This window comes from Bos taurus, chromosome 19 (genome assembly GCF_002263795.3).
Source record: "Bos taurus isolate L1 Dominette 01449 registration number 42190680 breed Hereford chromosome 19, ARS-UCD2.0, whole genome shotgun sequence".
NCBI classification, from domain to species: Eukaryota; Metazoa; Chordata; class Mammalia; order Artiodactyla; family Bovidae; genus Bos; species Bos taurus.
Genome location: NC_037346.1, coordinates 57,963,412 through 57,990,762, shown reverse-complemented (window position 1 = coordinate 57,990,762; position 27,351 = coordinate 57,963,412). Strand labels below are relative to the sequence as shown.

The 27,351-nt window shown below is 59.5% G+C and overlaps 1 protein-coding gene across 2 annotated transcripts in view; it reads right to left on the bottom strand.

Annotated features, from left to right (window-relative positions):
• SDK2 (sidekick cell adhesion molecule 2) overlaps positions 1 to 27,351 on the bottom strand; it is a 348,454-nt gene that overhangs the window by 23,750 nt on the left and 297,353 nt on the right. The window contains exons 23-38 of one of the 2 annotated variants that reach the window (XM_024981091.2): positions 26,945 to 27,054; positions 26,696 to 26,846; positions 23,374 to 23,611; positions 22,479 to 22,594; positions 21,674 to 21,863; positions 20,353 to 20,451; positions 18,930 to 19,124; positions 17,721 to 17,922; positions 16,736 to 16,839; positions 16,192 to 16,262; positions 14,514 to 14,649; positions 12,921 to 12,977; positions 11,492 to 11,593; positions 11,221 to 11,336; positions 4,436 to 4,622; positions 1,485 to 1,622 (exon numbers count right to left, since the gene is read on the bottom strand). In XM_024981091.2, coding sequence (XP_024836859.1) covers positions 1,485 to 1,622; positions 4,436 to 4,622; positions 11,221 to 11,336; positions 11,492 to 11,593; positions 12,921 to 12,977; positions 14,514 to 14,649; positions 16,192 to 16,262; positions 16,736 to 16,839; positions 17,721 to 17,922; positions 18,930 to 19,124; positions 20,353 to 20,451; positions 21,674 to 21,863; positions 22,479 to 22,594; positions 23,374 to 23,611; positions 26,696 to 26,846; positions 26,945 to 27,054 — 2,212 coding nt within the window. The remainder of the gene's footprint in view (positions 1 to 1,484; positions 1,623 to 4,435; positions 4,623 to 11,220; positions 11,337 to 11,491; positions 11,594 to 12,920; positions 12,978 to 14,513; positions 14,650 to 16,191; positions 16,263 to 16,735; positions 16,840 to 17,720; positions 17,923 to 18,929; positions 19,125 to 20,352; positions 20,452 to 21,673; positions 21,864 to 22,478; positions 22,595 to 23,373; positions 23,612 to 26,695; positions 26,847 to 26,944; positions 27,055 to 27,351) is intronic. The other variant, XM_024981092.2, reaches the window with a different exon arrangement.

Below are 27,351 nucleotides of genomic sequence, written 5' to 3'. Positions count from 1 at the left end.
CCTAGACACAGCCCCGAGAGCCCGTCTGGCCCGTGTCTAGCCCCCAAGACCTCTGTCCTCTCCTTCCTTCCGTGGGAGGAATGGCTCCTTTCCTGGGTCCCACACCTGACCACTCCTCCTCCTGGGGCCCTCCAGGCCCTGGGGAGCTGCTGACATGCAGGTGGGGGGTGGGAAGACTGAGGGCCAGTGTTCCCTGGGCTGATCCAGAAGGGCTCAGCTCCCAGGGCTCAGCCTTGTTCTGGTCGGGCTCTGCGGTCTGGGAGGGGTGGCCAGCCACACACCCAAGGCCTCACTGGGCCCTGGAACTGGGCACAGGCCTCCCGGGGCACAGTCTCCTTCCTGCCTTTCTGACTCTGCAGCAGTGATTTCAGCTGTGGTGGGGCAGCCCCTGGGGGGCCTGGGAGGTGGGCAGGGTCCTGTCCAGGGCCTGGAGGGAGGTGTAGGGCAGGGGTTGTGGGGATAGCTCTGAGCATTGCTCACAGGACCAGGGCTCAGGGCAGCAGGGGGCAACCTGCAGAGCCAGGGGCTGGAGCCGAGGCTCCCAGAGAGCAGCGGGGTGCAGTGACCCCCCCAGGCCTCTGCACCTGCCCAGGGAGAGGCCCCAAGGCTTTGATCAGAGTCTCAGAGGGGTTCCTGACCCCACGAAAGGCAGAGAAGAACTAACTCAGGGTCAGGTGAGTCCCTAAGGCTGAGGGATCACACGTAGGATGGAACCTTGGGGGATGGTCCATCTTTATTTTTAGCCTTTTTTTTGTTGTTGTTTAATTTTTATTCTTTAAAAAATATATTTATTTATTGGGCTGTGGGCTGTGATTCATTTGAAAAGACCCTGATGCTGGGAAAGATTGAAGGCGGGAGGAGAAGGGGATGACAGAGGATGAGATGGTTGGATGGCATCACCAACTTGATGCACATGAGTTTGAGCAAGCTCCGGGAGTTGGTGATGGACAGGGAGGCCTGGCGTGCTGCAGTCCATGGGGTCGCAGTTCAGTCAGACTGAACTAAACTGACAGTTCTTCGTTGTGGCATGCAGAATCTCAGTTGCTGCCAGTGGCCTCTTAGTTTCAGCGTGTGGGATCTAGTTCCCCGACCAGGGACGGAACCCGTGGTCCCCGCACTGGGAGCACTCTTAACTGCTGGACCCCAGGGAAGGCCCCTGGTCCGTCTCCATGATCCATCTCGGGATGCCGTATTTTGCCCAGGTGTTTTTCCTTCTTCCCCATTTCTATCTGCTGACGGGGAGAACATACTTAACAATTCTCTCCTAGAACTCAGGAGGCCGGGGCTGCTGCTCCAGTTTGCTCTCCACTTGCTGCTGTTTGACCTTGGCCCTGCCCCATCCCTGCCCTGCCTGTCTCCAGTTTATACTGGGACTGTATAAACTGTGGGAGAGGCTCATCGCTTGGACTCTGCATAGTGACGATGGAGGGGAACCATGCAGAGGGCAGGTTTGGGGAGCCCTGCTGGAAGGGGGCTGCACTCACCATCCACGGGGGTGCAGGGCTCGTACACCAGCCGGTAGCCCTCCAGGACGCCGTTGGGGAACTCCGGGGCCCCCCAGGACACGTTCACGGAGGTGGTGGTCAGCTCGCTGAACCTGACGGAGCTGGGAGCGCTGGGGGCTGGAGGGAGAGAGCAGAGGGGCTTTGTTTCCTCCCTTCTGGAAGTTCAGAGCCCTGGGTCTGGTTCTGAGGAACCAGCAGGGGCGTGTGGATCCCTGGACAAACAAGAAAGCGGGATTTCATGCAAGAGAGGGCAGGAGGGGTCGCTAGAGGGCACCGGGCCCCTCCCCTCCCTGCTGACATCCTTAGCGCTCTTCTCAATGTCAGGGTCCAAGTACTAGGAGAAAACAGGATTTTGTTTTCAGAAAGTTGGAGAACTCAGGCTTCCTCCTGATAATTGGCCCTGAGAGCAGGACCCCTGGGGTCGCTGCGGTGGAGGCGGGGGAGGGGGTGGTAGTGCCAGATCATGTTCTGCCTTCCCTGGGGGCAGGGGGGGTGCCTGGGCCTCAGAGCATCAGGTGGGCATTAAACAACCAGCCTTGCCATGGACATGGCCTCTCTCTTGTCCTGGGGCCCCAGGGATTATGGCCAAGAGACACCATGCTGGCTGAAGCAGCGGAACCAGGACCTGTCAACTCTCTGGAAGATATTTTCTTGGCCTGAGAACCCGAGCCTGAAACAATAGGAGGGGAGAGGCCTGAGGGGGAGGACAGAGAGGAAGCGAGGGAAGCGTCCAGCCTGCAGCATCCCGAGCTGGCTCCGGGGGGCGGGGGTACGGGGTACAGCCAGGCTATTATTGTCCAGCGCCACCTCCCCACCGAGCCGGGGCTGATCCTGTCGGCTTCCGCTCGGCCCGGGAGGCAGCGTCAGTGAGCCGTCTGTGAAGTGGGGAGGTCAGGTCTACAGGCCCTTCCTGCCTCCGCTCTGCGCGAGGGATGTGAGGCAGAACACTCCGTTTCGGTGACGGAAGCATTCAGGCTCCCGGGGGTCCGCATCCGGCCAATGACACTGACAGAGTGTGGTGCGGCCAGGCAGACAGACCCCCGGGAGCCTGGCGGAGGAAGGAGTATCCCTGGAGCCAGAGCCGGAACCCGAGGAGGACAATACTTGGCAACAGACTCCTCGGGGTCTCGCTGTCTCTTTAAGAGAAAGATGATGGACAGAAGGGGAAGCAGCAGCTTGAGAAAGAGGCGAGGTTAGGCCCAAAGGCTTGTATTCAAATCCACGGGGAGGAAACTCCACGGCAGGCAAAGGAGGGGACTGAAGCGGTGAAGACAGCCCAGGACTAGCTCAGACATCCGGGGCTCCAGCCTCTCCTCCCCACCCCGCCCCCACCCTGCACCGACCAGCGGGGGACCGTGGGGGAGAAGCCTCACTTCCCGGGTCACCTGTGCTCATCGTGAAACGGGCCCATCCGGGGGTTCCGACAAGATCAGGTGCATGCTACTGCCTGAGAAGGCGCATGAGTGTGTGTTCGTGCTAAGTCACTTCAGTCGTGTCCGACTCTTTGTGACCCCGTGGACTGTAGCCTGCCAGGCTCCTCTGTCCAAGGGGTTCTCCAGGCAAGAATACTGGAGCAGGTTGCCATGCCCTCCTCCAGGGGATCTTCCCGACGCAGGGGTGGAACCCGCATCTCTTACATCTCCTGCATTGGCAGGAGGGTCCTTTACCCCTAGCGCCACCTGGGAACAGCAGCTCAAGTGGCAGTGATGCCGTCTAGAGGGGTGCCCTGCATGTGTGGGCTGCAGGGCTCGCACCCCGCCCGCTCCTCCCCTGGGCTCCCCTGCAGCTTCCTAAAGGACCTCCCTGCCCCCATAAGCCTGTCCTCTATTCAGCAGCCAGAGCCATCTTTCAAAAACATAAGCCAGATCCTGTGGCCCAGCTGCTTATCCCCACCAATGGCTGCCCGTCATGCTTAGAATTAATGCCGGACTTTCTTCCGAGGCCCCCAGGCCCTCTACCCTCTGACTCTCACTCCCGGTCTCTCAAGCCTCCCGGCCTGCGCTCTGGCCTCTTGGCCCCTCCAGCCTCCAGGCCTCGGCACCTGCTGGTCCCTGGACTCGGAACACCCCCCGCCTCCAGGACTTCCCGTGACCGGCCTTGTCTTCCCACTGAAATCTCAACCCGGATTTGAGTCAGCCACTCAGCTGGGCCTCTACAGGCCAACCTCTCCAAAGCCATCTGTCCACCCCTTGCCTCTGCCCTGAGACCGCTCACACCGCCTGCCACCCGAGGTTAATTCCTCTAGATGCTTGTAACCAGCCGACTCCCCTGCTAGGAGGAGGGGACCTCATCAGGTTCCTTCGCTGTTGTGTCCCCCGCATCTAGCACAGCGCGGGCCCAGGGAAGGCGCTCAGTAAGTGAACAGTGGCATGATCAGAGCTGGGGAGATAAAAGCAAGTCGGGTGGGAGCAAGGCAGGGAGCAGAAGGGGACTGGCTGGGCGAGGACTGACTGTCGGCAAGGAGGGCTTCCGTGGGAAGATAAGGGGAGGAAGGGCTAGATGCAGGGGGCCTGGCCAAGGCTTCCTGGGGATAGCGCCTCTCTTATTCTTTTTTTTAAAATGATGTGTTTATTTATTCGGCTATGCTGGGTCTTGGCTGTGCCACTCAGGGTCTTTGATCTTTTTGGGGGTGTGCAGAATCTTTAGTTGCGGCACGTGGGATCTAGTTCCCTGACCAGGGATCGAACTCAGGCCCCCTGCATTGGGAGCGTGGAGTTATGGCCACTGGACCATCAAGGAAGTCCCAGCGCGTCTCTTCTGAGCACTCACGTCCAGGCCCCTCTGGGCGGCCGTGCTCTGCCACTCTGGAGGGCATACCCTGGGGCCTGGGGACCCAGCTCCCATCGCTCAGCTGCCTCCTCCCGCCCATGAGCCCAGGTGCCAGGTGGGCCCCCTCGTCTCCCCATCTGCCCCTCCAGCCTCTCCCCCACCTGCTTGCTGGGTCTGGCCCCGGGTGGGGGTGCTCCGAGGCCCGTCCCCCGCGGCGTTGAAGGCTGCCACGCTGACCATGTAGGCCGTGTAGCCTGTCAGGTTCTTGAGCTTGACGCTGTTCTCGGCCAGGAAAAGCGTCTTCACCCGCTCGGTGAGGTTACGCCGCTGGGCCTCCCAGAAATAGATCTGTGGGCACAGAGGTGGCAGAGTGAGGGAGGCCATGACCCAGCTTCCCCCTTCCCCTGCCTGATCCCAGGGTCGCAGCACACCTCCGCTCGAACTATCCCCAGGCCTGGACGGCAGGTGAGTCACCCAGGAAATAGTACTGTTCTTGTTGTTCAGTCGCTCAGTCGTGTCTGACTCTTTGCGACCCCATGGCCTGTACCCTGCCAGGCTCCTCTGTCCATGGGATTCTCCAGGCAAGAATACTGGAGTGGGTTGCCATTCCCTCCTCCAGGGGATCTTCCTGATCCAGGGATGGAACCCATGTCTCCTGCATTGGCAGGCGGGTTCTGCCTAGGAAGAACCCTGGGAAGCCTAGGATATAGGAGTATTTAAGAGCTGCTTTACAAACCCTGGTGGCTCAGAGGTAAAACATCTGCCTGCAATGCGGGAGACCTGGGTTCGATCCCTGGGTTGGGAAGATCCCCTGGAGAAGGAAATGGCAACCCACTCCAGTATTCTTGCCTGGAGAATCCCATGGACAGAGGAGCCTGGTGGGCTACAGTCCATGGGGTCGCAAAGAGTCGGACACGACTGAGCGGCTTCACTCACTTTTACAAACCCTTCCAGAACCTTCGTTTTCACAGCCAATCCTTCAGTCCCTGCTAGACCGTAAACCCCATGAGGGCACAGAGCCCGAGTCTGTTGATGGCAGGCACATAAGCCCTCAGAATAGTCACTGTAGGTATAAACCAATTCTGTTCTGAGGATCCAGAGTGCAGGGCAGGTAGACTCCACCCCAGGGAAGAGGTGGGTTCAAGGGCCAACCCATCGGCACCACCTGGGAGCTGTCCAGGGCTGCAGGGCCTGGGTGAGCTGCTGGCACACAGCAGTTTGCACAGCCCACGGTAGAAGTGGGCACGCCTGGGCTGACCCCAGGGTACCGCTGACTCGGGCAGGTGACTTCCCTAAGCTGCAGGGAAGCTGCATAACTTCTGTATAGCCTCTGTATAGCCGAGGTCAAGGTCACCCACTTCCTAGGACCAGCGTGATGGAGAGGAAAGAAGGAAGACACAAGAGGCCACAGGCAGTTTTAGTCCAGGAGCACAGCAGTTCCCCAGCGCTTACAATTACATGGATCTGAAGTGCCTGGGTCCACTTCTACAAGGATTTGCTTTCAACAGATCAGTCAACAGGGTCGGCGGTGGGTTGTATTGGCAGATACAGAGAGCCATCTATGAAACAATCCCCTGAGGATTCCGAGGAAGGGCTCTACTTCGTATTAACCGGGAGTTGAGAATCCCAGGGACGGGGGAGCCTGGTGGGCTGCCGTCTATGGGGTCGCAGAGTCGGACACGACTGAAGCGACTTAGCAGCAGCAGCAGCAGCAGGGTTCGCTAGTGGCGAATGAGGCCATGCATCCTTCCCTAGTTTCAGAACTCTGCGACCAGAGCACGGGGAACGCAGGGAGCCCGAGGCCGCAGGGATTAGAGGGCATTTGGCACCACCTGCTGGCCAAAGGCGTTTCTGCATGCTCTGGACTCAATTTCTCAGTTTGCCTGGAGAAAGCTCATAAAAGTGAGAAAAAGCTAATAAAACTGTCCCTGCCCGGCATGTGTGAACTGGCAGTTAGGATGCCTCAGTGCTACAAAATCCTTGTTATTTTTCTAACCCCTCCCTTTTTCTTTCTTTTTCCAGTCTTCTGACATGGGTAGATGTGTGGGAGTTGAGACAGTTCCTCATTGAATCACTCGTTCATGGGTTCACTGTTTGGAAAAAATAAATGAACCCTCTTGGAGTGGATTCAAGAGAGACGGGGAAGAGGCAAGGGGGACAGACGTTTTGGGGGAGGGTTTATGCTAGAAAGGGGCCAACCGGAAAAATGGCTGAAGCCAACGTGAGGTCAGGAAGAGGCGTTCGAAAGATGGAACACGTTTCAGAGCAAGAAAAGTGAAGATGCAGGAGAGGGGGTGCCGGTTGCTGGCATCACGTTCTTGGCACAGGGGAGGGGGGTCCAGGACCCAAGCCACCTCACATCCATAAATGGGCACCCTCTGCAGGTGGGTCTGACTCGCGTATACTGAATCCAGCAGACTTCTGTTAGATGACGATTCAATGTCATTTGTGCAAAACAGCCCAGGGACCTGAGCCTTGAGCACCCCAGCAGGTGGCACACGGCCCGGTTGCTGTGCAGGCCGGAGGTGGCCAGGTGTCTGCAAGGAAATGGCTCCCGGGAGCGCCCACATCTTTGGCTCCCTTGTGTCTTAAGCACTCAGAATCATGCCTGGCACACCTGTTGGTGATCAATAACTATTTGCTGATGGATAAACACTGTCTGTAGACGGGAACAGGCGCGGGAATGAATTATGGTCACTACTTTCTATCTCTTATTCTCAATTCCAGGCCCGCTTTTTACAACTGGAGTATAATTGCTCTACACCGCTGTGTTAGTTTCTGCTGTCCAACCATGAGGGTCAGCTACATGTGAACGTACATCCCCTCCCTCTTGGAGCTCCCTGCCACTGACCCCTTCCCAACCCTCGAGGTCATCACAGACCACCGGGTCCCTGCCCCTTCTGGCTTCATCACAGGCGTCTTCAGCCTCAGTTAAGTCAGGTCCAAGCCCACACGCCACATCGCTGGCTGTCGCTGGAGGAAAGTCACACTTTCAGTTCACGGGCATGGCCTCCAGTGGCCGGTAACCGTGCTACACTGGTCTGGTCCACCTACTGCAATATCGCACCTCGCGGCTCCATGCCTCTCCTTCCCATCCCCGCTCCTAGCTTCGGGCCCTTCAGAGAGCACCAGAAGCCATCCTGGGAGACTCCAGACGCTCCCTTCGCCACCTGGACCACCTCCCTCGCTGTGTCCCTACCTTCTGCCTCCCTCCTGCAGCTCCCTACTGAGATGACCCCACCTTCCTGCCCTAAATCCCAGCCCCTGTCACCTCTTCCAGGGCATCACCCACCACAGCTTCCTCTCGTCCCCGAATCACGAAATTCTTCCTCTTTCCAGAACTGTTTTTATCAGCACACACACGAGTTATTCCTCCCATCTTAAAACCGCCTCTGTTGACTGTCTTTTTCCAGCCTCTACTGTATTTCGTCACTTTTCTCTAAAGCAAAACTCCTCAAAAGGGATGTCACCACTGGCTGCCTCTCCTCATTCTCTCTCGAACCCACTCCAAGCAGGCATCCCCTGCCCCGAACTTGTTATCAGAGTCACCTGTGAACTTGGCCTGTTTAATGTAATCATTCAGGGCTCTGGAAACTCCTGTAAAGGGCCAGGTAAGAAATATTTCAGGCTTTGCAGGCCCCACGGTCTCTGTGGAAGTTATTCAACTCTGCCTTGTGACTTGAAAGGAGCCAAAAGTGATCTGTAAACAAATGGGTGTGGCTGTGTGCCAATAAAACTTTATTTATAAAAACAAGTTGTGGGCGGGATTAGGCCCATGGGCTGTGGTCTGCCCATCCCTGAATCACTGCCTCCTAGGTCTCTTCTTGCTTGAGCTCTCAGGAGGGTTGGCGCATCTGCTTCCTCTCTCCTGAAAGCACAGTCTTCACGTGGGTTTTGAGAATTCGATCACTTACTTTGGTCCTGGGGCTCAGTTTTCAGACGTCTGGTGTTCACTATCTAACCGTGTCTAATCTCCAGGCTTTCGGTACCATCTGTGTGCTGAAGGCGCTCACCACTCACACCTCCAGCCTGGAACTTCTCCCCTGGACTCCGCACCCGTGTGTCCAGCTCCCTTCAGTGTTTCCCCGTGGACATCCAACAAGCGTCTCGAGCCTCCTCCTCTGGCCCCCTCCACCTTCACTGCCTCCTTTTTTCCTGCTCTGTAACTGGAAGCTCCAGTATCCAACTGCTTGGAAATCCTTGCTGCTTTTCCTCCTGTCACATTCCACGATCAGCTCATCAGCAAATTCTGCTGGCTCTGCCCTCCGTGTGGAACCAAGAGCAAACGCTTCTCACAGCTACTGCTTGGTCTAAACCCCCATCACCTGGCGATGCCGCCAGCTCTTCGTGGTTTTGCACTTGCCCCGACGCAGACTCCCTTCAACGCAGCAGCCAGTACAAGCTTCAAAAACCCAGGTCACCCAGGTCCGTCTTCTGTCCCCAAGCCCCCCATGGCCGTCATCTCATTCAGCCAAAGCTCAGAGGGCTCCAGGTAATGCACTCCGTCATGCTGGGTCTCTCTGCTGGGCGTTGTGTGAGCCTAGCACCCACTGAACCCAGGGCCTTTGCTCGTCAGTCCCCTTGTTCCGGAACACTCTTCTCTCAGATCCACACGATTCACACCTGGCTCGTCTTCATCTTTGCTCACGTGGCAGCTTCTCATTAAGTCTTCTCCCGAAGACCCTGTTTAAAGTCCCAAACGTGCCCCTTAACCTGCTTCACTCACCACCAGCTGGAGCTGCTCCTTGCTTTGTGCGTCACTAGCCTTCCTCCCCTGCAGTTTAAGCTCACGCTGTCTCTGATTTAATCTCAGTATCGGGAACGCAGCGGGCACAAAATAACTACTCAATAAACACGCGTTCCTGAAAAGGCCAGCTGCACCGACCTGCCTGCCCCCACACACGTCACAGCTCACCCTGGCCTGACCACTGGCTGGTGGTGTGAGCTCATGGTTGACGTTAAGGCCGACGAGCATGGACGTTAATGCAGGGCTTGTTATTGTTGTTTAGTCACTCAGTCGTGTCTGGTCTTTGCGATCCCATGGACTGCAGCCTACCAGGTTCCTCTGTCCATGCAATTCTCCAGGCATGAGTACTGGAGTGGGTTGCCATTTCCTTCTTCAGGGGATCTCCCCAATGCAGGAATCAAGCCCATGTCTCTTGCACTGGCAGGCAGATTCTTTACCACCAGGGAAGTCCTAATGCAGGTCTCAGAGGCGGCAATTCTCTTTCCCTCATCAGCGTCCTTGCTTGGTTGTGATGTTCCCCTGAGCACGTGGACCTCTGCGGTGTGATGCACCACGCCTGGGCACCCACACATTTCCGGGGACCGTGCATTAACTGGAGGTGTTCACATCTCCCCAGCCTGGTGTCTGCCAAGCTAGAGCAGGCCCCGCCAGGCTCCTCTGTCGTCCCTGGGGAGGCATATGCTAGGGGCGCAATATTTAGTTCTCCCAGCTGGCGCTGCTCAGGAGCGTCATCCATCTTCAGAGCATCCTTGGTGAGACGTCTCTCCTTTTTGCTCCCGCCTTCTTCACCCCACACAGAGCCAGACTCCTATATATGGGGTCTCCAAGAGCCGTGGGACCCAGCAAGGCCCCTGCCTTTGTGGAAACTCAAGTTTCTGCCTGTGCGACCAGGGCTGAACCAAGACGCTCCTGGTGGCTCCCATCCTCGCCACCTTGCCGCTACACTGGACTGCCCTCTGGAGCAACAAACCACTGCCAGGAATCAGAGCGGCACCGGACGCTGGCGTGGGAGCCAGGCTTCAGACACGGCCACAGGCTGAGTGTCCAGCCAAGCAGCACATCGTTATTGCCATTACTGCTGCCACCTCCTCCAGAGGCTGGTGGTTCAGACGGTAAAGAATCTGCCTGCAATGAGGGAGACCTGGGCTGGGAAAATCCCTGGAGGAGGGCAAGGCTCCCCACTCCAGTATTCGTGCCTGGAGAATCCACGTGGACAGAGGAGCCTGGCAGGCTATAGTCCATGGGGTCGCAAAGAGTCGGACACAACTGAGCGACTAAGCACATCCGAGTGGCTGTGTGCCCAGTGCTTCCTCCCCACCCCCTACAGGGTGAGGGCCAGCAGACCTGGAGTTTGATGCTCTGCTGCCAGATTTTTTGGTGAGCCACTAACTTGGTGACTCACCAAGTGAGCCTCATTGAGCCACTAACTTGGGACTCAGTTTCCTCATCTGTGCAATGGGTACAATCATTATACTCTACCAGTTTTAACAGGCTTTCAGGAGTCTTAAGCTAACACTGAAATATTAGTTGCTTAGTCATGTCCAACTCTTTGTGACCCCGTGGACTCTACCCTGCCAGGGTCCTCTGTCCATGGGATTCTCCAGGTACGAATACTGGAGTGGGTTGCCATTTCCTTCTCCAGGGTATCTTCCCGACCCAGGGATCGAACCAGGTCTCCTGCCTTGCAGGTGGATTCTTTACCATCTGAGCGACCAGGGAAGTTCTAAAGGGCTTAGCAGATACCAGAGACAAATAGAATCCTGTCATAACATGCGTCATTGTCTAAAATCTAGAAATAACTTTAAACAGAGATTTCCAAGACCTTGTCAGTGGTTCTTCACTAACTGGCCATTCAGTTAGCATACATACTGTAACTAGAGTTGGCCAAATAACCACTTCAAGGGGTCTCACACTGGCTTTGGGAGCTGGTGGGCTGGGCAAGGGTTGTAGAAGCTGTGGGGATGGTACAAGCTGGGGTGTGGCCCGAGTTTCTAGCATCTGAGTGCCGCCTGCCCCGGGGACGCCGGGAGGATGGGTAGCGTTTTGCTCCAGCTGCGTGTATTTCAGTGGGTTGGATGCAAACAGCCAAGAGAGCCAGTGTAGACCCAGGACCTCTGCCCCTCACCACACCTGGGTCCCTCCCAAGCCCTGCCGGACCCTGTGTCCCCTGGACCCCCTTCCCTGCCCAAGCACCCCTACCTTGTAGCCCTGGATGTCCCCGTTCTGGCTCTCCAACGGGGGCGGCTCCCACGTCACGTCCAGCTGTGTGGCCGTGGGGCCATGGACGGCCACGTTGCGGGGCGCTGCCGTGGGCACTGGGGGGCGAGAGGGGAACCGAGTGTGCAGGGGGCCCCCAGGGAGGAGGCGCTGGGCCGGGCTGGGCCCCAAGATCCCAGACCCCCTCCTGCTGGGCTTCTCGGGGCGGGGGAGGACCGGAGAGGGAGGGGGCTGGAAGCGCAGCAGTGCTCACCTGCCTCCCCGACAAAGACCTCGTGCGGGGGGCTGGAGGGCCCCTCACCCACGGCGTTGTACACGCTCATGCGGATCTCGTAGCGCCGGTGCTTGTTCAGGTCTGGGGGTGACAGTCGGAGAGTAGAGAGACACAGAGCTCACGTCATGGAGGGCGGAGGCTGCGGGGGGCTGAGATGACGCTCCCCTGCGAGCCTGGACCCCAGAGCGCAGGCCCAGGAAAGGACAGGGAATAGCTGGGGGGGCGGCCCCTGCGGTGGGGGATGCCTTGGCTCATCCCTGGGACCCCGAATAGGATGCGACCATCCCGGAGGCTTTTAGGATCGAAAGGGGCACTACTGACATTCACGCTGGGACAACAGGTGTGAATGCCGCGCCGGGTCACAGGCCGCTTCTTCCTGGCCTGTCCTGGTACCCTGGTTACAGGGCTGCCAGGTTCCCAGCTCGTCCCACCCCCCCGCTCCCCCCCAGTCTCCCTAAACCAGGCCGCTTCTTCCCGGCCTGTCCTAGTACCCTGGTCACAGGCCTGCCAGGTTCCCAGCTCCTCCCCATCCCCCCCGCTCCCCCCCAGTCTCCCTAAACCAACTCTCAACATGGGGGCGGGGCTCAGCCTTAGAGAGAGGGGCTTATTGGATATGAATTTGGTGCTAAGAAACCCTCTGTTTCTACTCACTTTGGGGTGTTTGGGGGGAGACACTTAGAAGCTGAGAGGGGCGCAGTTGCAGGAAAATGGGCCTGACACCTGGGGGGGCATCACTGTGCCTGCTGGGGGGCTCCTCTCTGCTCCCCCTCCCCAGGTGGGCGTTCTAACTACCCTGACAGCCCTGGGCTTGCGCCCATGAGGAAGGAAGGAGATGAATAACTCAGTCTAACATGGGCCCCTAACGGGAGGCCCCCTGGCTCAAGGCTCTGGGTCTTCGGGAGAACTAAACACCCTGTGGGATGTTAGGGAAAGAGTGAGGGCGGGGGGCTGGGGCACTGGCCAGGGACTTGTCCTGGTCCCTGGGTGAAGAAGGGGCTCTGCTCACTTCAGGGTCGAACTCAGTGGGCAAAACAGCTGAGCTGACAAGTGCCTTTGATGGATGAGATGGGCGGCGGCAGCAGCGTGAACCCCCACACATCCAACCAGCGGGACCACCGGGTCCTACCGTGGATCCCCTGTCACCATCCCCGGCTCCCCAGATCATAAGACCAAAGCCATTTTCCTTTCTCTTCTGTCCTGATGGATGAGGGCTGGGGCAGACCCTCCTGGGAGAGTCCCTGCTTTTCTGTGCATTTCAGGAAAGTCACGTGTGTGCAGGGAGGCGCCTTTCCTCAAGCAGCCTGAGGTGGGTGCAGCCCTGGGCTGCTGGCAGGCGTCCTCGGAGGCCCCTCTCCCCTCCCCGTGGAAGGCCTGGCCCGTTGGGGAGCTGCTGTGCAAGGGGACTTACTGTCCAGCTCGTACTGCGTGAGGCTGGGCCGGCTCAGGTTCCGCATGGAGTAGAAGGCTATGGGGTGGGGTCAGGGGGGTGGTTGGGGCGGGGGGTGGGGTGCGGAGGGGGCCGGAGGGAGACAGCAGACAGAGGAGGTTAGTACACACACGCACCGTGCCACAGAGACCCCGATGAGGAGGCGGGATGGGAAGACACATGCAGAGGGAAGGGGCTTCCAGATTCCTGAGTTAGGGGCCGGGGCGGGAGCGGGGTGGGGCGGGGGCAGACAGCTCCCAGGACGATGCTGCCCCACCCTGGCGTGCACCCGCCGGAGGTCACAGGGCACCAGGAGCCCCTGGGAGCCCAGTACCCCCAGATGGAGACGGTTCTGAGGGACCCTCTGGGCCCTTGTCTAAAGGCTGAGTTCCTGCCGTGATGGAGCGGTGTCGTTAATTTCCTCATATGAACCAGAAGCCATTTTACTACTAGGAAATATGACTGTATTATACACAGGCCTATAAAAACACAACCAGCAGCACATGTCTGCCAAAAGATAGAAAAAAAAAAGAAGAATGCAAGCTGTTGGATCAGCTACTTCTGAGTTTTTTTCTATTAATTTTCCTTGGCTCCGCGTTCAATCATCTTGTTGTCTACTAATATCCTCTGGAAGACAGGGCACAGAGGGTTTAAGAGAAGGATGGAAGAAGTGTCAAGACGGATCAAGAGGATCTTAAGCTGCTCCTCCGCTCCCACCTGTCTCTGGTCTGGTCCCACCACCCATCTGGGGACTGATTCCTGCGACCCCTGCCCGTCCCCAGCATGAATCAGTGGGGGGTGGACCACAGCACGCCATTTCCCAGACTGGCTGGACTCCATCCCAAGCCTGTTGCCTCGGGGCCAACCTCCCGCTCTCCCCTACGTCACCGTATTCGCCTCTACCTGGGCCCCCTGCCCATCACCAGCCGTCATCTTCAAGTCCCCGAAGTAACCATCCTAACCGAAAGCACGGCACGTCCTTCCCTAGCTTGAATGACTCTCTGGGGTTTCTACTCGGCTTCTCGCGTCTTCCTTCCAGTTGCAGAGGCAGGTTGGGCTCTGAGGACCCCAGGGCAGAACAGTAACCTCCCCGAGGAACCAGAAGGGGCCAGACTGCTGCCCTTGGGACACGACCAGGCTTGGCTTTGAGTCCTTCCCACCTCAGGCCCTTTGCACATGCCAGGTCCCCCCACCCCTGCTTCTTTAAGACTTGGAATCATCCATCAGGGCCATCGCCACGGGCATCCCCTGGGACCTCTTTTCTGACACCGGCTTTAGGCTCTCCTGGAATATGCCCTTCACAACGGTCATGCCAGCAGTCTTAGACACCCCTACCAGGGTTTTCTTCTCCAGCACCTGGCTCCTCCTCCAGCCTGCAAGCTCTGAGAGTGCAGGGACCCTGTCTGTCTTGTTCCCTGGTGTCCCCCCAGTGTCCGGAGGCGTGTGAAGTGCTAAGGAAGCATGCACTTGGTGACTGAACCTGACGGGGTGAGAGGTGCGCACAGGGGAGGGCGGCAGGGGTCCAGCTGGGAGGTTCAGGCTCCGCCCACCCCAACTCCCTCCGCTGTCACTCACAGGTGAGCTCCGCCCACTTGGCCCCTGGGTTGTTGATGCTGCGCAGCGTGAAGCCCCTCAGTCCGTCGTAGAGCAGCTCCCGGTAGCGGATCCGGAAGCCCAGGAGGATTCCGTTGATCTTGTCCTCCGACGGCGGCTGCAGGGCAGGGGGTGGCAGGATGGAGCCCGCTGGGCTGGACCGAGGCGGCATGTCCCCTTCCACTCGGCCCCTCCTTCCTTCCCTCCCTCCCCCACAACGCCTCCCGCAGGGACAGGGCAGGGGCTGTGTCTGGACCAGGAAAAGGAATCAAAGTGGCAATGAGCAGCTTGAATTTTCCGAGCATTTCCAGCGAGGTTATTCCACCCCGGTAGCATTCTCTGTGAGGCAGGGCACGGCAGGGATGACCACGCCATTCCCACTGAACAGAGCAGGCTCAGAGATGGAAAGGAACTTGCCCAAGGTCACACAGCAACGTGGGGGCCCTGAGCACGACTCTGGATGCAGAGCGAGTCTTAAAGTGTCATTCCTTGTCTAGAAACTTCCTCACATGATCACCACCCTGGCTGAGATCTCTTGGAGTTTCCCAGGAATTAGGAACTAGGGAGAGCCCTTGCCCTGCTGTTTAGCCAGACCCAGGGCGAGTGTGTCGCCCTGCACCGCACCTCTGTGTCTTTATCGTTTTCTCCTTTGCTTTCTGCTCCCGTCCTCAGATGAGCTGGAGAACAGGCTTCTGGAGAACGTGGAAACTACCTTTTATGACACCTCTTCTAAAAAACCCGCTGCAACAGTTCAGCCTTTTATGAGCTCCTTAATTGCGTCCCTGGCTGCATCTGGCACCTCCCTGCGGCTCACTCCATCAGGACGGCCCCGCCCTGCTCCAGCCTCCACTGGCTCCTGGTTGCTCCAGGTCATTTTGTCTTTGGGGACCGTCCTCCTCAGGGGGGCCTGGGGCTGGGGGAGGGTTGGGGAAGGTCCCTCCTGTCTCCTCCTCAAAGGCTTCCCCTTCAGGGGGACTGCAGGTGGGCAAAGGTTGGCACCTGCCCCTCTAATCCTGAGAAAACCAGTTCCTGGTTTGGGGGCCTCTGGGGGTGACCTGCTGAGCCCCATGGCTGGACTTCAGGGGATTGGGGAGGGTCACGAAGGTACCCAGGGGCAGCTGGCTCTCTGAGAAGTGTCCTGGGTCTTCCTCTGGCCATGTGAGAGGCAGTGCCCACATGAGCAGTGGCTGGGGGTGGGCAGGGATGGAAGGGGGATTATTTGTACCTGGACAGTGGGTTCCTGCTCACAGGTCAGAGCCTGGCCCGGGGACAGGTGGGGCACACAAACCTGTGTCTGGTCTCTGTTGGGAACCCCTTCACCCAGAGCAGGGCTGGGTTCATGGAGACCCTGGATGCCCCACACCTGTCTCTGTCTGAGGATTCTGCTGACCTCAGGGCACCTAGGGCCAGCTAGTAGCTGGGTGATCTGCGACTTTCTCATCCCCTCCCCGAGTCTGGGTCCTCGTCCACACAGGGTACGTGGCAGGATGTGATTACGGGGAGGGGAGTGAAGGGTGTGTCCGTGTACATGTAAGCGTGCGTGTCTATGCATGTGGATACCGTGTTCCGGTCCCGCCAGGGCTGGTGAATTGCTGGTCTGAGCGCAGACTGTGACCAAGTCCGCACAGGACACGGGCCCCTCCCCGCCTGCCGGCCGTACCTGCCATCGGATCAGCACCGAGGTGGTGGTGTGGGGTGTCACGGACACGATGGTGGGCGCTTCGTCGGGGGCTGTGGGGAGAGGTGGGCAGCTGAGCTCTGGGGCCCCTGGGAGGCCATGGGAACCAGGTTCCACTGATGCTGGCCCCGCTTCAGGCACAATCCACCCCCACTGCCCCCCCACCTCCTGTGCAAGAAGAGCCAACGTGGATGGGGAGAGGGGCCGGGACCCTGACCCCAGCCCAGAGCCGAGGGCCTGGAGCCTCTTCTCTCTGCCCCCCACGGGCCTCCCCACGCCGACGCAGCTTCCTGGGGTTGGCCGTGAGCTCGGAGACGTGAGGACGCCAGGCTGGCTGTGGGTGCTAAGCCCTGGAGAAAGCCCCTCGGACCCAAATGTCCTTGGGAGTCTGCCCAGGGAGCCAGACCAAGGATCCAGCAGGCCTAGAGTCCCTCCATCTTTGGAGGCCCCCTCCCCACAAAGAGAATGCCCAGCGCCCAGCAACTGCCCAGGGGACCGAGAGAGAGACCAAGCAGAGGGCGCTGACCGGCTTGCAGGGTGGTCAGGGGCTCTGACTCCTCGCTGAACTCGCTGTCTCCGATGTCGTTGGTTGCCTTTACGCGGAACTTGTAGGACGTGAAGGGCTTGAGCCTGTAGAGGAATCGGAATAAATGAACGGGGAGGTGTCCCTCTAGGTCCCCCATCTCTGCTCGTCGTATCCCCAGGGCAGCCCCGGAGGGTGCGGATCCACTACACAGACAGGAACATGGGGGCTCAGAAGGACCGTCTGCTATGCCGGTGCAACCTGGGGCCCCCTAGACTGGGCCGGCTCAGGGCATGGCCTCACGCTTGGTCCCAGCCAGAGGCCCCCAAGTGGAAACGTCCACATGTTTTCTACCTCGGAGAGGCCTGCAGGCAGAGTAACCCCACTGGGAGCTGACCCCGCCCCCAAGAACTGCCAGCCTGCTCTTGCACTTAGTAAATTCAGGAGGGGCCGAGGGTCTCAAGAGTTAACCAGCACTTCATCTCTATAAGGCTCATTTCCTCTCCAGGCAAACGGCTTCCTTTTTGATTTATTGGGGGTGCGGCGGGGGGTGGGGAGGAGAAGAGTATTGCTCAAAACTCTCGGGCACGTCAACTGGAATATTAAAAATACATCCCAGTAGGAATTAAATTGAAGGCAAGATTTCGGAGCGGAGCTCCACTCCCCTATTAAGATGGAGAGGGAGATGCCGGCTGGCTGGCGGGATCCAGCTAATGAAGAGCGGCCAGCCTCTCTCGAAGGGGGGGCTTCTAGGCTCCAGAAATAGATAATTAAGAGGCAGCCCTAACAAGGCTCCAGGGAGGGTGGGGAGGGAGGTTCGGACACAGCCGGAGGGGATGTGCGTGGAGGGGGAGGGGTCTAGGGGATGGGGGCTGTGGAAGCCATGTGGGGGTGGGCTCTGGGCCCCCAGGAACCCCTCTAAGGGTGCCGTGTCCCCGGCTGGTCGGGGCAGGGTGGGGATGCTGGCGGCCAGGCCGCGGGGCCTCACCGGTCCACGAGGAAGGTGGAGGCGTTGTGGCTCACGGAGGCCGAGTGCAGCGCCCACCGGCCGCTGGGCAGCTCGCGGGTCTGGACGGTGTAGTAGCGCACGGGGGACAGCCCGTCGCTGCCCGGCTCCCAGGACAGCAGCACGCTGCGCGCCTTGACGTCCTCCTGCTGCACCACGGGCTTGCTGGGGGGCTGTGGGCGGTCTGGGGGGTGGCGCACGGAGCAGGGGGCGAGCGGGTGAGCACGCGGCGGGAGTAAGAGATGCGCATTCTCGCCCGCCTCCCCAGCCCACTTCCACACACAGCAGACCCGACAGTCAGCATCGGGTCTCCTGGTCAGCGGTGGTCCCTGGGCTAGGGGAAGCCTGGGTGTCTGGGAATTCACCCACCCACCCCCCAGGGCTCACAGTGAGAGGTGTGGACACCGGCTCCTTTGCCCCGTGTCTGCACGGGGCTGCGATGGGACCTAGGCTGGCCCTGACGGAGTGTGGCTGAGCCCGCGTTCCCTCCACAGGACTCGGCGTGTCCGCCGCCCGTGCGTGGTCCCCTCTCGCGTCCCCACGCCCTGTGGCGGGGGTTCTCTGCGCTTCGGCTTTGGGTGGATGAGTCTCTATTGACGGGGCCTGTCCCACATGCTGTGGGCTGTGTGCCCGCACCCACTAGGTGCCAGGACGCCTTCCTCTCCACGTGTGATAACCCAAAGGCCTCCAGACTTTGCCCAGTGGCCCCGGTGGGGGGGAGTGCCAAGTTGAGAACCACTGTCCTTCTGGTTTTTTCCTGGGAACACTGTCGGATAAGTCAGGTTCACAGGGGCCCGGGGATCAGGCCTGCTTCTGGGGAACCCGATCTGGGGTGAGAAGCCAGCTCAGGGCCGCAGGGTGAAGGCAGCCGGGGCTCCGGGCTGCAGCCCCATTTTGCACCCAACTGGATCCCTCTGTCGAGGGGGCGGGGAGTGAGGAGGGAAGTTGGCCTCACCAACCCACCCTTCGGAAAACCAGTACCAGCTCAGAGCACAGTCCTAGAAGGGGACTGCCCCGCCCAGCTCTGGAAGTCAACTGGAGCTGGTGCTGGCCTTGGGGACAGAGGGGAGAGCCCATTCTTCACTGGGGACCAGGACAAGAGACTCACAGCTTGTCACTGGCCCACCCCTGGCGGGGCACCAGAAAAGGGGGTGAGCGCCCGCCCCCTCCCCGGCCCCAGGGGACAGTCACCTCTCTTCTCAGTGGTCACCACCAAGGCCTCGGCAGCCTCTCCCCAGCCCTTGCGGGTCTGGGCCGTGATGCGGAACAGGTAGACAGACTCCGGCTTGAGGCTGGTGGCTGTGAACTGGCGGGCGCTGGGCGCGAGCACCTCCACAGCGGCGGCGTTGGCCGAGGTGGCGTTGAGCCGGTGCGTGATCTGGTACGCTGCGGGGCGGGAAGGGGGGTGGCGGCGCTGGGAGGTGGGGCAGGCTGCCCCCAGGGCCCCAAGCCCAAGGCCACCGCAGCGTCTGCCCTCGAGCCACCCTGGGTCACTCTCACGTCCTCAGCTGCCCCCTGGGGAGTGTGACTCTGGGGGGCCTTGGACAGCTGCGATCCACCCCCCACCCAGCCCAGCCCCCCAAGGAGGACACTGAGGCTCAGAGAGGCCAGACCACTTAACAGGAAGTGACCAAGCCAGGAGTCCAGCCAGCCCAGGTCTTTCTGAGTTCAAGTCGCGTGCCCTCCCCACCTCCACTCTGCAGAGGCGTGACTTTCACCGGGAGGTGCCGGGATTGAGAGCCCTGAACCAGATATAGGTGGTCCAGTCCCCACAGTACAGGTGAGGGGCTGAGGCCGTGGAGGGGAGCAGACGGGCTCAAGTTCACACGGCTGCTGCTCTCAACCCTGCACCTCCTCCTGCATCTGTGAGTGTGCGTGTGTGTGTGTGTTAAGGGAGGAGCCTTGGGTATGAAATGATGCTTCCCATCTACAGCATCCCTGCTGGGGCTGTGGGCCCCATTTCCCACCTGTGATAGCCTCCGGCCTGAGCCTGTCAGGGCAGCCTGACCTGGCCACACTTAGAAGCCATGGCCGAGGTTTACCAGATGGCCCGTCAGCTGGGGCCCTGGGGTTCTTGGGGCACAGAGCTGATTAGTGGCCCTTCCTGCCCCTCTGTGGGGGCACAGAGCTAATCAATGACCCTTAAGAGATCTGAACGTGACCGTGCCCTCCAGCTGATAATCTTACAGTTCCTTTTTTTTTTAAGTTAATGTTTAGTCGATTCACAGTGTTGCGTTGATTTCTGCCGTGTAGCAAGGTGACTCAGTAACACGTGTACACGCGCATTCTTTTTATAGTATCCTCTTCTATTAGGGATTATCCCAACACACTGGACACAGCTCCCTGTGTTCAGGGAGGACCTCGCTGTCCGTCCATTCTAGGGTTCTCATCTGCCGACCCCAAACTCCCCCTCCCCCCCTCCCCCTCCCCCTGGGCCACCACAAATCTGTCCTCTGCCAGACTGAGATTTCCAGTGGGAGAAGTCAGAACCCTTCTCGAGGATATGTGAATGCTGCTTGGGCTCAGTCTCCCTCCTGCCAACGCAGAATCTGCCTCCTTTGTATCTTACACCTCCTGCTTCTGTGGCCAGGGCCCGGGAAGGGGAAGGCCTTACCAAGAATGATGCCGTTGGGGGCAGCGGGGGGCTGCCAGACCAGCCGCACTGATGTGGTCCGCACCTCTGGGAACAGGATGCCCACAGGGGGTCCCGGGACTGGGGGGCACAAGGGAGGAGCAGGTGATGGTGTGGCTGCCGCTCGGCCCCCAGACCCACCCGGCTCCTGCAGAACAGCTCGGGGGAGGCGGGGGACAGGGCCGCTCGGCTCAGTGAGCTGCGGGGGAGTGTGTGTCTGTGTGTGAGCATGGGGCACAGACATGTGATCAGGGAGGTTTACGTATTATTCGGCAGGAAGTAGAAGGGACCCAGGCTGCAGCCTGGGGGCAAATGGAAGTGCCCATCCCGAGCAGGCACCACTCCTCTTTCCAGAACTCTCTCTGGAATCCTCAGATCTGGGGCGCCCTGTCCAAACAGCCCCAAGCATGCTTCCTGGGTCTGTTCCCTGGATCCACCCTCCCCAGGGTGTAGACTTGCCCTTCTGGACCCAGGAATGGCCAACGGGCGGCTGTTTTGGGGCACGCATGTGGATGGAGACGGGTATAGGCCAGAGGGGACGGGGCTGAGGAGGGGAGAGAACCAGGGTGACGGGGGCATAGGTTTTCCTGTGCAGCTTCCATCCCACCAGGAACGCCAAGGAAGCTGAGATTTCTAAATTTGAACTTGGCCTTCCAGGTCATTAGGAGGGTATATTTGTCAAGGCGGAAGGATGAAACATATTTAATTTAACAGATCATTAGCTTGATTTATGGCTTTTGAGCACAGAGACACATGGTGTTTGGGCTTCCTTTGGCCCTCTCAGCCCGACCCCACCGATGTTTGTGCTGAGCAGCGTGTGAGGATGCGTGTGGGCAGGAAGCAGGGCAAAGGACCTGTCAGGGCGGCCTCTGACGGGGTGTTCTGCCGCAGAGACGGACGCCTGGAGCTCAGCTGGCGTCACTCGTTGGCAAACAAGACCCGCAGGCTTGTGCAAAGGGAAAACCAGGCCTCTCCCTTGCACAGGCCTGCACTAGGCCTGAGCCTGCCCCCAGGCGGACAAGAAGAAAAGGGGCACAGGTTCTCTTTTCTTGCCCCAGCGAGGCTGGATCAGACGCCAAAGGCCCTTGCGCTGGCATCTCTTCCCTAGGGATGAGGTCTGTTGCTAGCCTTCCCTGCAGTGGGCAGGTGGCCCTCAGAAGCCTGCTCCCCCAGGGGCAGCCTGAGGCCACGGTTCCCTTTGGGGCAGCGGGAGATCCCAGGAGGGGCAGGGCTGGGCAGGGGGTGGTGCAGGGGGAAGCGCAGCTCCCAGCCTTGCCCAGACCCTGGGGGGGTGTGACCTCACCGTCATCCAGGGTCCGCTCCAGGATTGGAGGGTGGCTGGGGCCCCCGTCGCCGATGCGCGTGAAGGCCAGCACCTGGATCTCATACAGCACGTACTTGCCCAGGCCTGTGAGCTGGGCGCTGCGGGAAGAGTTCCCTTCCACCAGCCAGAACCGAGGTGGGGCGTCCGAGTCCTTCTCCTTGTATAGCACCTGTCAGAGCCCAGCGCAGGGTCAGGGCCGTGGGCTGGGTTCTGGTCTTGCCAGAACGTCTCCTGTCTCCTCCCCAGGAGCTGGGTGGGGGGTGGTGAGGATGAGTGGGTGGACCCGGGGCTCCTTGAAGGGGCTTGGTCCCTGGGTTACAGAGGCTAGTGCTCGGGGAGGGAGGGGGACACAGGGATGCACTAAGCTGCAGAGCTGGAGGTTCCTCGGAGAGCATCCGGCTAGGAAAACAGCCCAGAGAGGGGCCTGACTTGCTCAAGGTCACACAGCCAGGAGCCGCAGCACTGGGATGTCTCATGACTTCCAGGCTAGGGCTGTAGGTGCAGGCTTGGAAGGAATTCTAGAAGATGATGGAAACTGAATCTGGGCCTGTGGGGGCTGAGAGTGAGTGACCCAGTGTGGCCTCCTGGGGGAGGCGGAGCTGACCCCCCAGGACCCACAGCCCTCATGGGAAGCTTCCCCACCCCCAAGGGAGGACTCCCTGGTTGCCGTGACCTGTGGATGCCAGCAAGCAGATCCCCTGTGTCCACTCTAGAAGGCAGCATCCTGAGCACCAGGGGCTTGCCAGGATGGGGTGCCTAGACGGGGAAGCAGGGAGCCTCTCACCTTGTAGCCCAGCACGAGCCCGTTGCGGTCGGCCTCGGGGACCTCGTTCCAGCGCACCAGCATGCTGCTGGAGGTGGTGGCCAGCGCAGACACGTTGGTGGGGCCAGAGGACGGCACTGGGAGAGGAGGGAGGAGGAGGAGGGGCTCAGGACCCAGCGTGGACCCCGCAGTGGAGGGGTGGAGGGAGTCCAGGGAAGGAACGGGGGTGCAGTCCCCAAACAGCAAACTATCCTGCGACCGTGATGCTCTTGGCTCCGGAGCATCACACGTGCTGCTTCTGGCGCGAGGTAAACCCCTGTGACCCCCGCTCAGACTCACGACAGGATGAGCCTGCACTTCCTGCCAGTGCAGCCGCAGGGGGTGCAGGCGGGGTGGGGGGGGAGCCTGGTGGGAAGGGAGCCATCATTTAAAGGGCGTCAGGAAGAAGCCACAGGGTATCCGCCACGTGCGGATGGGTGAGGGCTGCCTGCAGGCTGGGAGCACATATTCTGTGGGTGTCCCCTTGCCAGGCCCCTGTGAGCGGCTGCTTGTGTTTCTGGAATGTTCTGAGAGCTAACCCAACCCGCACCCCCCTTCCCCTCCCCCACCTCCAATCGTGGGGTCCTGCAGGCATCACTGAGGTCAGGGTTAAAGGGCGCAGAGCCAGGTATCTCCTCCTGGGAACCTGTCCCCCTAACTTAGGAAGCAGTGCAGGGAAGGATCAGGTACTAGAGACACACGCACGCACACACACACACATACACACACAGAGGATGCTCTGCCAGACGCTGAGCACAAACAGGAGAATGAGCCCAGGACATTCCTGCACAGCAGCTCCAGCCTTAGGGACTGAAGTGGGCTGTCCCCAGGCCACAGGGGGATGACCTGGGTGAGGGGCGGGCACCCCGGCCGGTACCTGACTCCCGGGTCCGGCCCATCACCGCTGGGCTCCAGGGCCCGCTCCCAACGGCGTTGAAGGCCTGCACCTGTGCACGGTACTCCGTCCACTCCTCCAGGTCTTCGATGGTGCACTCACGCTCCACACGGTCATGGACCACGTGGCTCAGCGTCTTGCCGTGGCCGTCTGCCCGGCTGTACTTGATCTTGTAGCCCACCGACTCGGGGTTCCCGTTGTATGCCATCTCCGGGAGAGGCTGCAGGGGGGATGGGGGTGGGGCGCAGACTGCTGTGAGGCCTGCCCCACGCTGCGCAGACTTGCCAGGCTCGAGCAGCCTCTTCCAGGGAGACTTCGGGATTACCCAGCCTACTGCCCAGCCTCTCGGCACTGTGTGAGGCACGCTCAATGCTGAGCATGGCTTGGTTGTGTGACTCTGTGTTTCTGATGGCCCCACCTTCTCCCCGAGTCTCCCCCTGGGCTCAGAGGAGAGGCAGAAACCACTCTACAGTGTGTACGACAAATTTACGACCCTGCCGAGGGGGCTGGCCCAGGAGGAGCGGCGTAAAGGCTGTCTAACACGTGGCACCTTTGGCTGCGGTCTCTGCCACTAAACTCCTTCCCCCAGCCTGCCAACAGACACTTATTTAACTGCCTGCAACATGCCCGATCTCAGCCCGCGTCTGCCCTTGGAGAACAAGCGTGCGGAGACAGCGTCTCCAGCACAGGAGCCGCTGCCAGGAAGTCCTTCCGCCCAGCACACCTCCGTCTCTCCTGTGCATTTTCAGTCTCCCTCTTCTTGGAGTCTCGGTGAAGAGAAAAAAAACAGAAAACAAAAACAACTTCCTCTCCTGGGCCTGTGACTAGGCTGGTGATGCCGAGGCCACTGCCTTAAGGTCATCTGGATGAACTTGGCGGTGCTGACCCGCAGTGGAGAGGTGGGCCTGTCGGGGGCAGCCTGTGACCCGGGCAGGCACTAGAAGACTCTCGCTCTGACGGTGGCAGGGCTGGAGCTGGGGTGCTCTCAGCCCTCACTGGCCCCCGCTCTGCTTCCCCAAGAAGCCCCTGATCCACGGGCCCCCATGTTCTGACCCACTTTCTCCAGCTCCTCAGCCTGTGCCTCGCCCCCTCCATACTCTCTCCCCGGCTCCGCTCCTATAGACACTTAAGTGAAACAGACCAGAGACCATTAAGGCAGCGATCGATGCGCCTGAGAGCTTGAGCCGGGCCCAGGTCGCAGGCTCCCTCGCCTGCTAAGGAAAGGTAAGGGGCCGTGCCATTAGGGGGGCCCCAAGGGGCCCGGGCCCCGCACAGCCTGGCAACTGCCTCCTCTGCCCCTCCGGCCCCCACCCCGGGTATTGGACATCTCAGCCTTTTAGTACTTGGAAACCTTAGAGCGAGGGGCGGGGGCAATCAGAGAGCCAGCCTGGAGGGGAGCGGAGCGGAGGAGGGAAGTGGGGATGGGGGGTGGTGGGCTGGGCAGGTGGACAGCTCCGCGCGGTGCCCGCAGCTGGCAGAGGGGGGTGGGGCAGGGCTCATTGTTCATAATTAGCGCTTATCCAGGGTTTACGGTCACCAGCGCCTCCATCAGGCTGTCTACGTAAATGAAAGGCAGCAATGACCTGATAAACCATAACCCTGATAAGCTTTGGTTCTGATAAACCAAAGCTCGGTGCTTTTTAAGTTGAGTTTGGGACAACTAGTAAAGATCTTTAAGTTCAGTTCAGTTGGTCAGTCATGTCCGACTCTGCGGCCCCACGGACTGCAGCAGGCCAGGCCTCCCTGTCCATCGTCAACTCCCAGAGTTTGCTCAAACTCATGTCCATTGAGTCAGTGATGCCATCCAACCATCTCATCCTCTGTCGTCCCCTTCTCCTCCCGCCTTCAATCTTTCCCAGCATCAGGGTCTTTTCGAATGAGTCAGTTCTTTGCATCAGGTGGCCAAAGTATTGGAGTTGCAGCTTCAGCATCAGTCCTTCCAATGAATATTCAGGACTGATTTCCTTTAGAATGGACTGGTTGGATCTCCTTGCAGTCCAAGGGACTCTCAAGAGTCTTCTCCAACACCACAGTTCAAGAGCATCAATTCTTCGGCGCTCAGCTCTCTTTAGTGGAGGCCAAAAGGAGTTGTGTGGGGACTTCCTTGGTGGTCCAGTGGTTAAGAACTCGCCTTGCAATGCAGGGGACGCGGGTTTGATCCTTGGGCAGGGAACTAAGATCCCATATGCCATGGAGCAACGACAGCCCCTGCCCCGCTACTCCTGAGCTCCTGTGCTGCAACTAGAGAGTCTGTTCACCACAACTAGGATCCCACACGTGGCGACTAAGACCTGATGCAGCGAAATAAATATATCCATAAACGAATGTTTAAAAAAACGAGTTGGTGGCTGGAGGGACCAAGTGAAGCCGAGGCGGGCAAGCTCCCCCCGAAGCTAGGGTTCCTGGGTTTTCTAAGAAGCTGGGCTGTGCAGAGCTGGCCCCACGTCTCCTCATCTAGGAATTCCTCCTGGTTTGTTGCTTGGTGGGGCTGCATCCCGGGAAATGCTGTCCCGGGGGAATGTTCAGGGGGAGAAATGTTCTCTTGTTCCCCAAGAACAAAAGCATGCTCAGGGTTTACGGCAGTGGGTTTCGGGGGCCAGACTCCCTGGGTTGGGATTCTGAGCCCTGCTGTTAACTAGAGGGTGTGGGAGGATGGAGGGAAGGCTACTTGGGAAAGTTATCCCACCTCTCTCTGCCTCAGTTTCGTCATCTGTAAAGTGGGGCCAGGATTACTGTCACAGGCTCCCACAGGGAGGGCTCAGTGTCCAACACCGACAGCACTCAGAACACTCAGACAGTGCCTGGCGGGAGGGGAAGCCCTCAGCTGTATCACTAACTCATGTGGGGTCACGTGGGGTAATGACCCTCGACGTGGAGCCTATGGGGACAGAGCTTAATGGCTCTGCCAACTCTCCCTGAACCTCAGGAGGAGCCACTCATTCTCCGACTTGGTGGGTGAGACTACTTAGGTCTGAATCCCGGAACCACCGCAGGGACCTGTGTGACTGGGTGAGTGCGTAACCTCTCTGAGCCTCATTTTTCTTAGCTGTAACGTGGGACAGTAATGTGTCCTTTGCAGGATTATATGGAAGAAAAAAGGTAAAATGCTTGGCACATGGCAACGCTCAATAAAGTGTTTTCTAACTTCTCGTCATGTAGAACACTTGTTTGTCTGGCTAAGACTGATGGCCAGAAGCGAGAAGGGGGCTGGAGGTGAGCCAGCGGATGCCCGCTTCTGCAGGGCGATGAGGCGCAAGCAGACGTCCCACCCCCAGGGCCCTCACCGCGCTCGCGGGAGCCTCACCATCCAGCGGAGCCACAGGCTGGTCTCACTGGCCGTGCGCAGGGTCACGTTGGCTGGGGCCATGTCAGGGGGTGCCTGGAGGGTCTGGATCTTTCTAGAAGGCTGGCTGGGTGGGCTGGTGCCCACGATGTTCACCTGTCGCATGCGGAAGCTGAGATGGGGGGAGAGAGGGCGGGCGCAAGGGTGAGGGCAGGCCGCCAGGCCGAGCCCACTGCTGTGCGGGCAGCCCCTCGCCTCCGCGCCCCATACCTGTAGTAGGTGAAGGGGTTGAGGTCGGGCACCTCCATGGAGCGGGCGTCGGGCTCGTTGGGGAGCTGGTGGATCAGCTGCCATTCCTCTCCCTCCCCGACCATGCCCACCTGCAAAGGGAGACCCCCTTAGAGCCGGCCAGCCTGCCAGGCTGAGCTGGGGGTGCAGGCCAGCCCATGCAAGGCTTTGACACAAATCCCATGGCTCACCTGGAGGACACCAACTGGGGCCCCCTTCTTTCCAGGCCCTTAAACATGACTTCAAGGGTGACCCTGAGTCCGCCTGCATCAGAATCTCATGGGACACTTATTACAATACAAACCCATTCCTGGGCCCTGCCCGTGAAAGCATCAGAAACCCTGGGGGTGGTGCCCAGGAGTCTGCTTGTTCGGTAAGTAAGCTTCCCA